At 35.2% G+C, this 14,112-nt stretch overlaps 1 protein-coding gene across 1 annotated transcript; it reads right to left on the bottom strand.

Moving 5' to 3' along the window:
• Positions 1-2,653: 2,653 nt before the first annotated feature.
• Positions 2,654-4,182, bottom strand: LOC141588703 (protein FAR1-RELATED SEQUENCE 5-like). The gene is made up of 4 exons (XM_074410132.1): positions 3,400-4,182; positions 3,214-3,354; positions 2,872-3,126; positions 2,654-2,674 (listed from the first exon to the last, which is right to left on the bottom strand). Exons 1-4 carry the CDS (start codon positions 4,180-4,182, stop codon positions 2,654-2,656), a joined length of 1,200 nt encoding a protein of 399 aa, XP_074266233.1.
• Between the last annotated feature and the right edge of the window lie 9,930 nt (positions 4,183-14,112).

Consider the following 14,112-nt stretch of genomic DNA (forward strand, 5'->3'; position numbering starts at 1 on the left):
AGTTGACGCCGTGGCCACCGTAGTAATTGTCTTCGGTGTTCGGCGCGGCACACGTCCGCCGATCCTCGCCTGAGCCGCCGCCACATCCAGTTTCTTCAACTGCTGGTCCATAAGTTCGTTGGGGGCCGGCCTGCGATCACGCGAATCAGCCTTAGGATGCAGCTCAACAACGTTCCCGGCCTTGTCAAGCCCCAACTTCTTTAGGATCTCCTCAGACAGATCCGGGCCAAAACGGTCTGCAAAAGAACCAAAGCAAGAGGTAAACGAAAGAAATGAAACCAAAGTTCAAGTACAGAAACATAAAAAGCAAAGGTGGGCCTCACACGGACCCTACTCACCCCGTTCGAGGGCCGGTATGAGGCCGACGTGGCAGAGCAGCTCATCCTGAAGAACGATCTGCGTCGGGGGCATCCATCACTTCGGCGTCCCATTCTTCTCGGCCTCAAACAGCCTCATCGCCCGCTTCTCATCCTCATTAAGATAGACCTTGCTGGCGTCCATCTTGAGCTTACTCCGGGAGACATACTTTTCACGCTCCCCCCGATTCTCACACCGCAAGTTGACACGGTGCTGAAAGGACCGGGGCAGTGGATAATCCTCCGGAACCTCAACGTATACCCACCGCCCCTTCCAGTCCTTGCAAGAAGTAAGCTTAGAGACGGTGATATAACCCGGCTCAGTCTGTATGCTGTACCACCCCGAGCCGGCTTGGGTAGTCTGTCTAAGATGGTGGAGCCGGCGGAAGAGGTTCACCGTTGGGACCTCCCCTTTGAAAAGACACAACCATACAAAACCAACAATCGTCCTGATGGCCAACGGATGCAGTCGGGCCACGGCGACATTCATGGCTTTAATTATGGCCATAACGTATTCATTCAGAGGAAACCGGAGCCCATACTCCAGGTGTCTGATGTATACGCCGATACAGCCCTTGGGAGGGCAACAGACCGCCTGACCTTCCCCAGGAATAACAATTTTATACTCCCTGCCAAAGGAGTAATGGTGTTCAAAAAGCTCAGAACCGGAGCAGCTAGCGAACTTATTTGTCCAGGCACAATTAGGACCGATCGAGCAGGCATCACCGTGATGCAAAACAAGCGGCCTCTTTACGACAGAAGGGGTCGCCTCATCATCATCATCAACATCATCATCATCATCATCAATACCCTCCAAAAATTGCTTATCAATTTCAGGAGAAGGAGACCTGGGACCCCCAAACCCTATCGGGGTGGCGGCCAATGCCTCCTCTTCATCAGGACGCGACGATTCGCCCCCCGGCGTAGAAGTACTGGCTCCGGCATTAGCAGAAGACATAATGACAACAAAAACTTGACAAATAAAAAGTTGAAAAATTTGTTTGTTTACCTTGGAAAAGTGTTACGCCGACTAAACGCTTTGAAGACTAGAGAGAAGTTCCTTCGAAAAACTAAGAGAGGGAAAAAAAAATTTTCGAGAAAGTGAATTTTTGGTGGCCAAAATCAAGGGCTAACTGCTCTATTTATAGAGCAAAGCCCACGAAACTGACCAATCAGAGCAAGGCACACGAAACGTCCACCAACCGACACCAGGACACGTGTCACGCATGCAGCCACGGAATGTCAATCGACACAACAGTTACCAAACTTCTTCAACACGCTCCTTGACAGAATGCCAATCGACGTATCTTCTTCAAAACGCTCCTTGGTATCTACTTGCCAAACGGCCCGCTGTTCAACCAAGCTTGGCAGCACCGGCGTGGGGGCAATCAAAAGCACACGGCACTCACAACCTCGGTCTCAGCCAGCGCCATTTTCTTTTCCACATCTGATGTCCATTACACATCCATGTGGAGGAGGGATATGATATGATACGGCCTAAGCAGAACTAAGCCAAGGAAGAAGAAGCCGGGGAAGAAATTTAACTTGCGCAGAATACGCTCAACACTCATCGAAGGTCCATACCACGGCATAGACTACGCTGGGGGCAAATTGATGGGGCATATTCTGCACCCGCTGACCGAGTCAACATATTGAGCAAGGTCAAAGATATCCACATCAAGTCAAACATATTAGACAGCCTAACCGATGAAGTCTGTCGGTCTGTCACTTGGGTCTCGGCTAGGACAACTAGCCAGCCGGGATACATATCCGCGTACTCATATCCAAGACCCCTCGGCCGGCCTGCCATGGGTCCATCGGCCGAGGGTAAAACGGTCTTTCCACCTGCTAGCCACTTGGCCACTTGGCCACTACGTGACAAAAGGTGAAAGTCTATAAATACTCCACTTCTCTCAACGAGAAAAGGATCCAAAATATAACCTAAACCACTTATAATCTGGTATAAACTCCCTTATCTCTCTACAACATACTTTGCCAAGTAACACACAACTTAATCCCTTTAAGTTTACTGACTTGAGCGTCGGAGTGAGTACGCTCGGTACCAAGCCGAGCCCTCAGTTTGTTCATTGTTTCAGGAGAGGCCGAAAGGAAGAGTCAGGCAAAGTCATCATTCAATAAGCTCACGTGGTAACAACACTGCTCCGTAATCACACCCGGAACAAACATTTTAGGATAAAATGTAATTCAAACAATGACAAATAGTAAAAGTCTTTGACATTTACGCGAGGTCTTCATCGTAGCCGTTGTCTTTTTGCGTCTCTTTTGTCTTTCTCAGTTCATGCATCTGATTCATAATCCTGCAATTTTTTCTTAGTATTTGTCATTGAGGTAACGTAACAATTAGAGCAAAAATAACAACACATTAATAGCAGAATAACAGTAGAATAACATAACAGCAGCAGAATAACAGAGTAACACCGGAATAATAGGGGAATAACAGCAGAATAACAGGATAATATTAGAATAGTAGGAGAGTAATAGTTCAGATTCATACCTCTTCAGTTTCTGATTCTTCTTCATCATCGTCATCAGAAGGGGGACTTTCAGCAAAAGGAAGATTACAAGTTCTACTGTTATGGTTCACCCACTTCTTGCAGTTACCGCATCTTCGCTTCCTCTTTTCTGGCTTGCTCTTGGCCTTTTCTTTCGACGACCTCAATCTTTTGCCACTGCCCTTATTCTTGGCCTTGTTTGGCGGTCGAAGGTCAATATCATTTGAAGCTATGATGCCAAGAAGATCCTCGATTTCCTGGTGTTTAGTTTTCGGTTCAATTGGTCTTGTGATGTTCTCCCTGAACTATCTCAGGGTTTTCTGCAGTTGCTTCATCTGTTTAACCGTAGCATAATTGTCCATCACCCCGACAGTTGCATAAATCTCAGACCAAACCTTTGACATCTCAGCTTTCTTGATGTCAGCTTCGTCAATGTCTTCTATGACCTTTCCATTTTCATCTTGGACAATTGGCATGTAGGATTTCTTTGTCCATCAAGCAAGGACATAAGGTTCAGGTATCTTGTGTACCTGCTTACCATTCCACACCCACAGTATATGCCGACAGACAATGACATGCCTCTCAAACAGCTTACATGCACATTTGCTCTCGTTAGTTTTGGTGTTAAATTCCACTCGAAAGTTTATGTGCTTCAGTCCATCACGAACGTCATGGTACTCCACCACCCCTACTGCTGTGAAACCCGCGACTCCCATGCTGCATATCGCATGTTTGACTTCTTTTTGAAAGTCTGCAAAGATAGGATGTGTGTAGATAAGTGAGGCATGCATCTCTACCTTCATTGGTCCTACTTTCTCGAGCATACTATGCTCGTTGGCAGAGTCCATTCGCCTTTGTTGTTCTATTGCATAATTGTACCTCATCCAGAACTCGACAAGGGTTCCAAAGTGGCTTTCAAACCTTTTGAAATAGCTGTTTGAACTTTCGGATCTCTGGGTTGTCCGCAGCAAACAACCTAGAGGCAGATCGCGAAAGTAAGCCGGTATCCACTTTTGTCTGATTGCGAATACATACTTCAACCACCGGTTGCTTTGCATACCATGTGCTTCAATAACAATTTTCCAGTTTTGTTCAAATTCTTCTGGTTCTAAGTCGACATCCCAAACAACGGCATTTATGTCTGTCATAAATTCCGTGTCATTGCAGATTGCTCTTCCCACCTTCTCAGGCACTTTCTGGATGATATGCCACATGCAGTACTTGTGCACAGAATTCTTGAAAACATTTGGGCATGCCTTTTTAATTCCAGGGCATTGGTCTGTTATTATACACTGAGGTTGCTGCTGCCCCATTGCTTCGAGGAATTTTGTAAAAATCCACTCAAATGAATCCTCACTCTCGAAGTCAAGTAATCCAGCTGCAAAAGTTACCGTCTTCTTGTTGTGGTCTACTCCGGTGAACGGAGTAAACACCATGAAATATTTGTTTGTCCCATAAGTAGGGTCAAACGAGATCGTATCTCCATATAACTTGTAGTTGTTTATCCCTTCCTTATCAGCCCAAATAACCTTCGTCAAGCATTTGTTATCATCCTGATCATAAGCAAAATAGAACCCGTTTGTTTCAGCCAGCATTTTGAAATGCCCAATGAACATTTTAGCATCCTTATCCCCAATGTAACACTTGATATTTTGTTTGAAGTTTTTGAAGTCTAGCAAAGAGGCACCGATATTCTGATAACCATTTGAGTAGTCCTTGAGAATTCTGAAACTCAATGTTGGACCTATGTTTAGCTTAGTATGATCAATAATGGTCCTCTTAATGTAATCATGGACGTCCCTTAACAGCTTTTGGAACTCTCTATTTTTGACAGAGTAAAGAGAGTGATTGTGAACGTCTACAAAGACGTCCACAATATATCCAGCCGGTCTGTCGTCAATTTTTTCATAGGTTCTCAACCTCATATGCGCCTTGCAGCCACACCTTGTCAGAGCATGCTTCTTTGGTTGTCTAATTCGTCGCTCTTTGTTCTCTACTGTACTCAAATTAGCAGCTTCGTGATTTATGGCTTCAAGTCGCAGTTTTCTTTTCATATCTCTATACCCCTGTCTGTTATAGACCAGTGATTTGACGTTGACGCCCCCCATATATTTCGCATTTGTGTACCTTCTCACATCAAATCCGCAAGCCAATGAATATATGCTGTAGAATTGTACGGCATCCTCTAAGGTAAGAAAGAACATGCCACGTTTAGGCGTAAAATCACTCTCAACAGTCCTTACCCACTGCTCAGTACCCCCGGGTGTACTGTTGTAATGAAGAGTTGGAACAAACTCATCGTTTTCTTCGTCTGAACAAGTTGGGCTGGTGAATATATTGTTATTAGAAGAATCCCCAATAGCTAAGATTGCATTGTCTTCAACAATAGAGACAGTAGAAAGATCTGGGACATTAAATTATTATAATGAGTACAGTCAGTGGACAACAAAATGACAATAACATCACAATAACAAGAGTAGCATGGGGAGAGATCAACATTGCGAAAGAATGTGACAATAATAAAGATGATAACAAAGAATTTGGGAAAGCAGACGACAATAAATTACATCACAATAATACTAAATGTGTTTTTCTTATGCTACTTTCTTATCAGCCGTATATTTTGATGCTACTGCACAATAATATCACAATAATAGCACCATAATATCAGAATAACAGTACAATAATATCATCATGTTTCTCTACTTTTACAATAATAGTACAATAATATCAGAATAACAGTACTCTGATTCTACTCTATTATAATACAGATAATACTGAATTTTTTATGCTACTCTTTTATAAGCCATATATTTTCATGCTACTGCACAATAATATCACAATAATATTACAATAATATCACAATAACGGTACAATAATATAATCATGTTCTTTGATCTTTGTTACAATAATAGTACATTAATATCGAATAGAGTAAAGACTCTTTTTCTACTCTAATACAAGCCGGACAATACAAGAATATCGAATATTGGTGAGAAAAGATAAAATTCAATAAATGTATTATAAACAGTGCTGATAAAGAGATAAGAATCAATAACAGTATTATAAACTACAGCTGAGAAAACAGAGAAGAATCGTTATTACCTGTTTCCATATTTACTGTGGAGTTGATTTCTTCGTTTGAATTGTTATTAATATCATTCTCCATCTTTTATAGCTGAAAACAGTAAAATCAAGTATTCAATTCAATTAAAATCAACGAATTTCACGATTTTTACATCAATATGTTTTAATCAGAAAACATGCATGTGAATCAACGATTCAATTCAATAAAAATCAACGAATTCGTCATTAATTTCGAAAATATGTTACCTGTAGTTCCTTTGCAGTTTGATTTGTGTAATCGTATTAGGTTTTCGATGAGAATTTGATTGGCGGCGTTTTCTCTTTGCGTTTCTTAATTTTTGTTTGAAGAGAGATGTAGAGAGAGAAAGAAATTTTGGTTGAATGTCAGTTTCTGTTCATGTTTAGCTGGTTTTGTATTTTTCGATTTTTCTTTTTTTTTTCCTAATTTATCATTTAATCTCAGCCCTTGATTTCTTTTGATCTAGTGGTTGAGATTTCTCCAACTCACAACTCACCGTAAGAACCCAACTCACGAGATCCCGCCTATATATATATATATAAGATGGTTATCTTCTATTAAAAAATGGTATGTCTAAGCAATAGGGTTGTTCACTCAGTGGTCCGGACCGGACCATTTGGCCCGGACCAGATCGGACCGAATTTTGTTTGGTCCGGTCCACGGTCCACCTATTTACTCTACTTTGGTCTTCGTTCCGGTCCTGGACCAACCCGAATAGACCGCGGACCGGACCATGGACCGAAGTTATGTAATAAAAGAATTTTTAAATTTGTAATATTATTGATTTTATTTTTTACTTTATTTACACGTATTATAAGATGTGTAATTATGTAGTTAAATCTAGTAAGAAAATAATGTTTATTTTGATCATTACGAACTTCTCGAGTTCTACTTTTATATGCTAAAACATGTCAATGATAATGATATTTGGTCCACTTTGGTCCATTTAGTGCAGTCCGGTCCCGGCCCACGCGTGTTTTTATGGTCGGACCAACCGGACCAATATTAATATGGTCCGGTCCTCGGTCCACCTCTTAACCCTGATTTGGTCTTCGGTCCAGAGAGTTTGGTCCGGTCCGGTCCGGTCCCGGACCAATGAACACCCCTAAGCAATACTTATTGTACAAATTAATATCCATGGATCTCGGTATTCTGACCTAATAAGCTGGCTTGTCAGTAGTCAGTGGGCCCAGGAGATGCTTGAAGAAGAAACCCAGTACACATTCATTATGGGCTTTGTGAAATATTGTCTGGCTTCTCGTAACAAAATTCTTCATACAGTGCATTTTTTTCACATAATAAAGAAGAATCTAATGAAGAAGATGTCTGAATGTTTGAATTTGGCCTCTATCTAAATCGTACTTATTCATCAGAGCAATTCATTGGTTTACAATTATTTGGATTTAGATTTAAGAATTAAACTATTTGATGATCTTATGTGCTTTTCAATGATGGTTTTATTGGCTTAAAAGGGATTTAGGTAGCTTTAATATGACATGTATAAACTCGAATCATGAGAGTATTAGTTATCAGTTAATAAGTTAATTTAATTGGTTAAGTTAGACTTTATTTTGTAAATTAGCTGGAAAAATGAAAAGTAGTTGAGATCAGAAAATGTAGCTAGACATTGAAAAGATAATAGAAAATTTGAGTCGTCAAATAGTGACCCGACTCGATAATACGACAAAACACGAAACAAAATGAGCGGGGTTTGGATTGAGACATTTTAACCAATTTAAGTAATTGAGTTGCCACTAACTTGATATAAAATTTATATGGGTCAATTAGGGTTGGAGTCATACAAGAGGTTTTTAAGTGGTCCGGATTCTCTCCCCATTACTTGAAAAAAAATGGACCTTTATTACTTTGGAACGGTCCGGATTAAATCTTGGACGATCTAGTGGTTGTAATTATTTCATAAAAGTAATGTTTTAATTAATGGATAGAGAAAATATATTAGAATAAAGAGTGTATTAGAGAGGAAATGGAAAGAAATTAATGGAGATGATCCAAATTGGTTTTAAGTATCGATGGTTGTCCTCCAATATTTTATTTTCTTACCAGTCGCTCTCTTTGGCCGCCCTACTGATGGAGTAGGCGGCATACGCAATCAGGTTGGGTTCTTTATTGAGGAGCCTTCTTAATATTTTTAAACTAGGTGCACAATGTTGAAATTCTTGTAACGTTTTTTCTTATTAAAAGTTCTAATAAACGGAATTAAGCCGAAAAAAAATATGAACGAACCGATACGAATAACTCGTTTATTTAAATGGGTTGAAATTAGATTGGGATAACATGTTAACCCATTTAACTAATATGACTTGTTATCATATGTGGGCTCTAGATTAAGTTTCAAAAATACTGAAACGAAATGTTGGTTAAAGCAAATTTAAAGTGAAAAATGTAGCTAGTGAGGTTCTAACTTGGGTCATTATAATTAGAGACACACCTTACTATTATTGAATTATCAAGAATTTTGTGATAGATTAATTGTGTTAACTTTATATGTAAAGAGATCTTTGCTTTATTGTTGGCCCTAACACCGGAGTCGTGTGTCATCGTACGACATGCACACTTTTAAACCAGTTTCGTCATCGATCTTTTACAAAATCAACGGTTATCGATAAACCATACCGCATCTTGATAAAATAGCAATGGCATCTTGGCAAACCTGCCAATAAGCCATTAGTTTTTCTTAATGGGTCCCCAAAATTGCTAGCCCAGCAGGTTGAACACTTAGACATTGATCTTATACAAGATTAACGTTATCTCTAAACCAAACCTCATCTTGATAAAAAAAAAAAAATAGATAGAATTTAATTTGTCGTCATTATGGTTTTTTTTGTTAAGCCGCCCAAATTGGGGGGCCATAGCCCATACGCCACCGTAGAGACTGAAAATACATTAAACCCGACCTCAACACGATCTTATACAAGATCTACGATTATCGCTGAACCAAACCTCGTCACCAAAGAAAAAAAAAGCACTAAAAAAGGAACAAAAGGGGGAAAAAATTCAGTGCCACTTTACAAATGGGGTATCGTACTTTCAATAATTGGGATTATAGATTACTGAAAAGACAAAGACCTCAAAGATCTCAAGACTATAGGTCATGCATGCAACATGATTATCAACATGGATTTTCTCCTATCATGATTACCATACATACATATGAAAAAAGCCTGTTAAAGAACTGCGCGAATGCACTGCGCCCTACTGCGTACGCTTAGAGTTAGGCTATGCCCACCGATTAACCTTATTCGTCCAAATGCTTTATCATGGTTTTATGGATGGCCATATCTTTTCGGGAATAAGTGAGTACTTCTTCCAATGGATTTAAATATATAAATACAATTTATAATATTTTATTCCTTATATTTAAATTATTGTATGTTTGTTTTTGACACCAAGAGATACTCCATACTTAACATGTTTCAAGAAATATAAAAATATAAAATAAAACGGAAACGTAAACGTAAAGAAATGATTGTCACGACTAAATAGGGAAATGTAGTACAGTGATCGAGACATAGGAAACTACGGAGTATTACATATATTAAGGGTAATTATAAGTTGGTTCTGAAATATGCACTAACACTCGTTATGTGAGAGCATTAATTAAATAGTTGTACATTTTCATAAGCAAAATATCATTTAGGAATGTCAAATCAAAATTGCGAAAATGAATCAAGTAGAGATAATATAAATGAGATTATTCAAGTGTTACTTTGTTAGACTTAAGCTTTGTTGGGTGTAAAATAAAATCAAAATCAAATTTGAGTGATGTACGTGTCTCGTGTGTATTTTATGACAAGTTCTATAAATTGACTGAAAAAATATAATTCTTCTAAATTCAGTAATATTTTTATGATAATAATTATATAAAATTGGGTTTAAAGTTAGTTTCATGTTAGTTTTGCAAAATGAGATCGAGTACTATAATTATAAACGGGGGAGATGCATGTATATATTATTATTAGTATATGTATATGTCACACTCCTTTCGGCGTTTTGTCTTTGTTGCATGGGTCTATATGTAGCATAAATTACATCCTTTATACATAGAAATTGAATATATAAGGCCAATTTGATCTACCTATCTTAAGCAAGTCAAGAGCATATAAACTAAGTTTCTTTTGCCGCATGAGAGTGTGCCTTCCATTATATAAAAACTATAGTAAGGTTTTGTTCTTTGTCCCTGACCCATAATATAGGTCGTTTTTTTTTTTCTGAGAAAAGATAAATTGAATTGAATTGAAATAAGAGTTAATTTGTGAAGAAATAACTTAAACGTCTAAACTGAAATGAATGAAACTGAACTGAACTGAATAAAGCTGAATTGAACTAAAATGAGCTGAAATTAAGGCAGAAAGAATAGGGCTTTAATTTAATACCCATTTGAAGATAGAAACAGGATGGGTGCCGTATATTAAATTACCTATTAGATGCACTTTTAATATAAAAAGTAAAAAAATAAATAAAATAACAAAAACAAATGTATTATAATAGATAAATAAATAATCGACCCAAGAGTATAAAACAGGGTAAAGTTTTGTTCTTTGTCAATGACATGCAACGTAATTTGATACCCATTTAAAGATACAAACGATATTTGGTGAAGCATTCCACTATTACACTATCTTTCTTTCTACTCCATTCAATATGCAAAGGGAAGTGATAATTGATAAGTGGGTGTAAATGAAAATTCTGAGGATCATGTTCCTTTAGCATTTAATTTCATTCAACTTTTATGTCGAGGTAGAATCTTAATTAGCATGACTAAAAAATGATTTAATTTAATTTCGATACCAATCACTTTTCTCGATTCGCAGGTCAGGCTCGCCCTGAGCTTTAGAATAAATATCGCTATCAACTAAATATTTAGCCGGAAAGGTGTTACCATTTACGGTTTAAGCCCGCGTCCTAAAAGTCAGTAGTCCGTATATACAAATATCTTTATTAATCAAATATATCTTGAGATAAATTTTAATGCTTCATTCATTTATCAACTAGGAATGTCAAACCAAAAATAGTGATCGATTGAAGAGATACTATACTTATATAGATTACATTCTAATGTTCACATGATTCAATGTCTCAAAAGTGTCTTGTGAAGGTAGGCAAATTTGACATTTGGTGTTTATTACAATGACATTAAGATAATTAACAATGCTCAAGATCCAAAATTTGCCATCAACCTAGAGATTGGCAATATTGACCCTTTCGATATATATTTGCTACATATATTCTTATAGGACAATTACGCCTTGTTCTTTATTTTGGACTTAATTTCAGTTCTAATAAGTTCAGTTCAGCTCCATTAAGTTCAGTTCATTTAGTTCAGTTCAGCTCCATTAAGTTCAGTTCAGTTCATATTAGTTTATTTCAACATTAATATTATTATTCTTATTTTATATTCCTGTTGATATCATTATTATTATATTAATTTATTATTATTATTATTATTATTATTATTATTATTATTATTATAAAAACAATTATTTAAACATATTTACTCGGCGACCTTAAACAAGTAAACTGTAGAACTGGTTTGTTTGGTGAATACCTTCTAACAAGTGGGAAAATGTTGATCAAATTCTCTATCTACTAAAAAAAATAGGAATTCTCACATTTTCCCCCTGCAAAAAGTATCTTTTTAAATAAAGAAGGTAATTATAATTATGTGCATTCACTAAAAAAAAAAAACTAATAATTAAATTTTTATTTCATTAAATTGTTATCTTTTAAATTAAATTAATCTTTTCATCAAATTATTATTTTCACCTAACTATAAACTTTATAAATAAAATTTATATAAAATTATAAATTGCTAAATATTTTATTGATATTATTATTCAAGAATCACTTGAACATACTACATATAAAACCAAACTGTAAATCGCTATTATTACTTTCATGACAATAAAAATTGAAAAAATTTAAAAATTTAAATCATTAGCTTTGTGGATAAAAGAATATTTTGTTTGAAATATATTTCAGCATATTACTCAATTCTCTTGATTAATTGTCAACAAAGCAAAATATAATAACGAGAATATGGACAATTAATGAAATATCACTATTTTATAAATAATTTATTTATTAAAAAAAACTATATATACCGTGCATTTATTGGATGAGATCTAAACTATTTGTATAATAACTGGATTAGTTAGATTAAATTAACTAAGGCCCTATCCTTTCAGTTTTAATTTCAGCTAATTTTAGTGGAAAAGAACGAACATGGCCTAACTAGTAACTATTATGTTCGGTTTGGTCTCTTGGTAAAGCTATCTCCTACAAAAGTACCTAATTTTTAAGCACAACCAAGTTGATTTGGATACAAGATTATGAGAATCAATACTATGTTTTGTCCTAAGAATGCAAATGTCCTTTAGTGTATGCATAAGTGAATCTTTCAGATTTTCAAGGATGAGACATGACAATAAGCTCTTTATCTAGGGATGATGAAACACTCCAAAAGTTGCTTAGATTTGATGCCTTTATGATTTGATCATGCTACATTTCTTGTTTTCTTTATCAAACTTTGCCCAACTTGTGTTCAATTGTTATCCCAAAGGCAAAAAAAATAAAAAAAATAGTGGGAGGTTTAGTTGTATAGTGATTTCGGTTTCGTATAGAGAATTTGCACCAATAATAGGAGTACCATTCAATATTAATGGAGTTATTAATGTGATATGACAATTAGGCCCTGTTTTTTTGGACTGAAATTGTCTGAACTGAACTGAACTGAACTGAACTAAACTGAACTTAATGGAGCTGAACTGAACTGAACTGAACTTAATGGAGCTGAACTGAACTGATCTGATCTGAACTGAACTGAACTTAAATAATAATAAAAAGATTATATTAATAATAATAATAATAATAATAATAATAATAATAAATATTATAATAAAAATAATACCAATAATAATAATAAATATTATTATAATATTATTCATTAATAATAATAATATATTAATATAATCTAATAAGATATATAAAAAATAAAATATTAATATAATAATACATAAAGTAATAATAATAAAAATATATTAGTAATATAAATGATAACATTATTAATAATAATATAATATATTAATAATAATAACTAAAAAATAAATAATATAATAATAATAATAGGTCTAATATAATAACTTATTAACATAATAATATTAAATATAATAATAATAATAATAATAAATATGTGATTAATAATATTAATAATGAGTATATTAATAAAATAATAAATATTAAATAATAACTTATTAATATAATAATATTAATATTAAATATAATAATAATAATAAATATGTTATGAATAATATTAATAATAATAAATATATTAATAAAATAATAAATATAATATAATATAATAATAATAATAATAATAATAATAATGATAATAATAATAATAAATGTATTAAATATAAATATAATAATATAAACAATACGAATTAATTATTAATAAATATAATAGTAATATAATAAATATAAAAATAATATAATAATAATAACAATAGTAAATACATTAATATAAAAATAATAATAAGAATATCAATAAGAATAATAATAACAATGTTGAAATAAACGGAACTGAACTGAACTGATCTGAACTGAACTGAACTGAATTGAACTGAACTGAATTGAGTTGAACTAAATTGAACTGAACTGAATGGAGCTGAACTGAACTGAACTGATTAGAAGTGAAATTAAGTCCAAAAGAACAGGACCTTAGTGGATAAAATTATAAAAATATTATGATGTACTTTCTCTGTTTCAATCAAGTTATCTATGTTTGAATTCCTCTTTTCAAAAAATGTTAATAGATAATTATTGATCAGGACGGAGGAACTATTACCATCACTCCTATCTTAAGAGTAGGATAATGTGCTCTACTTATAGAGGTAAAGGAGGTCGGGAATCTCGGGATGTATTCCACATTGTTACTACATATCTTTATAAATTTCGAGCGTTGCCGCTTCTAAACTCGATTGCTTTAGTACTGAGTGCTTGTATGTAACAACAAATTAGTCGATCGATAGCTCGATGTCTGTTGGGTCCATCAAAGATTAGGCCAAAATAGGGATGTCAGCGGGGCGGGTATAAGTGGGTACCGCCCCGCACCCGCCCC

Source organism: Silene latifolia, chromosome 6 (genome assembly GCF_048544455.1).
Source record: "Silene latifolia isolate original U9 population chromosome 6, ASM4854445v1, whole genome shotgun sequence".
Classification (NCBI taxonomy): domain Eukaryota; kingdom Viridiplantae; phylum Streptophyta; class Magnoliopsida; order Caryophyllales; family Caryophyllaceae; genus Silene; species Silene latifolia.

Bases quoted from the DNA above. Each gene is read 5' to 3' on its own strand.
- LOC141588703 (XM_074410132.1), bottom strand. From the start codon at position 4,182: ATGGGGCAGCAGCAACCTCAGTGTATAATAACAGACCAATGCCCTGGA. The intron at 3,355-3,399 runs GTACACAAGATA...TGATGGACAAAG, and splicing joins GGGTGTGGAATGGTAAGCAG to AAATCCTACATGCCAATTGT. The intron at 2,675-2,871 runs GTATGAATCTGA...AAAAAATTGCAG, and splicing joins AAGAATCAGAAACTGAAGAG to GATTATGAATCAGATGCATG.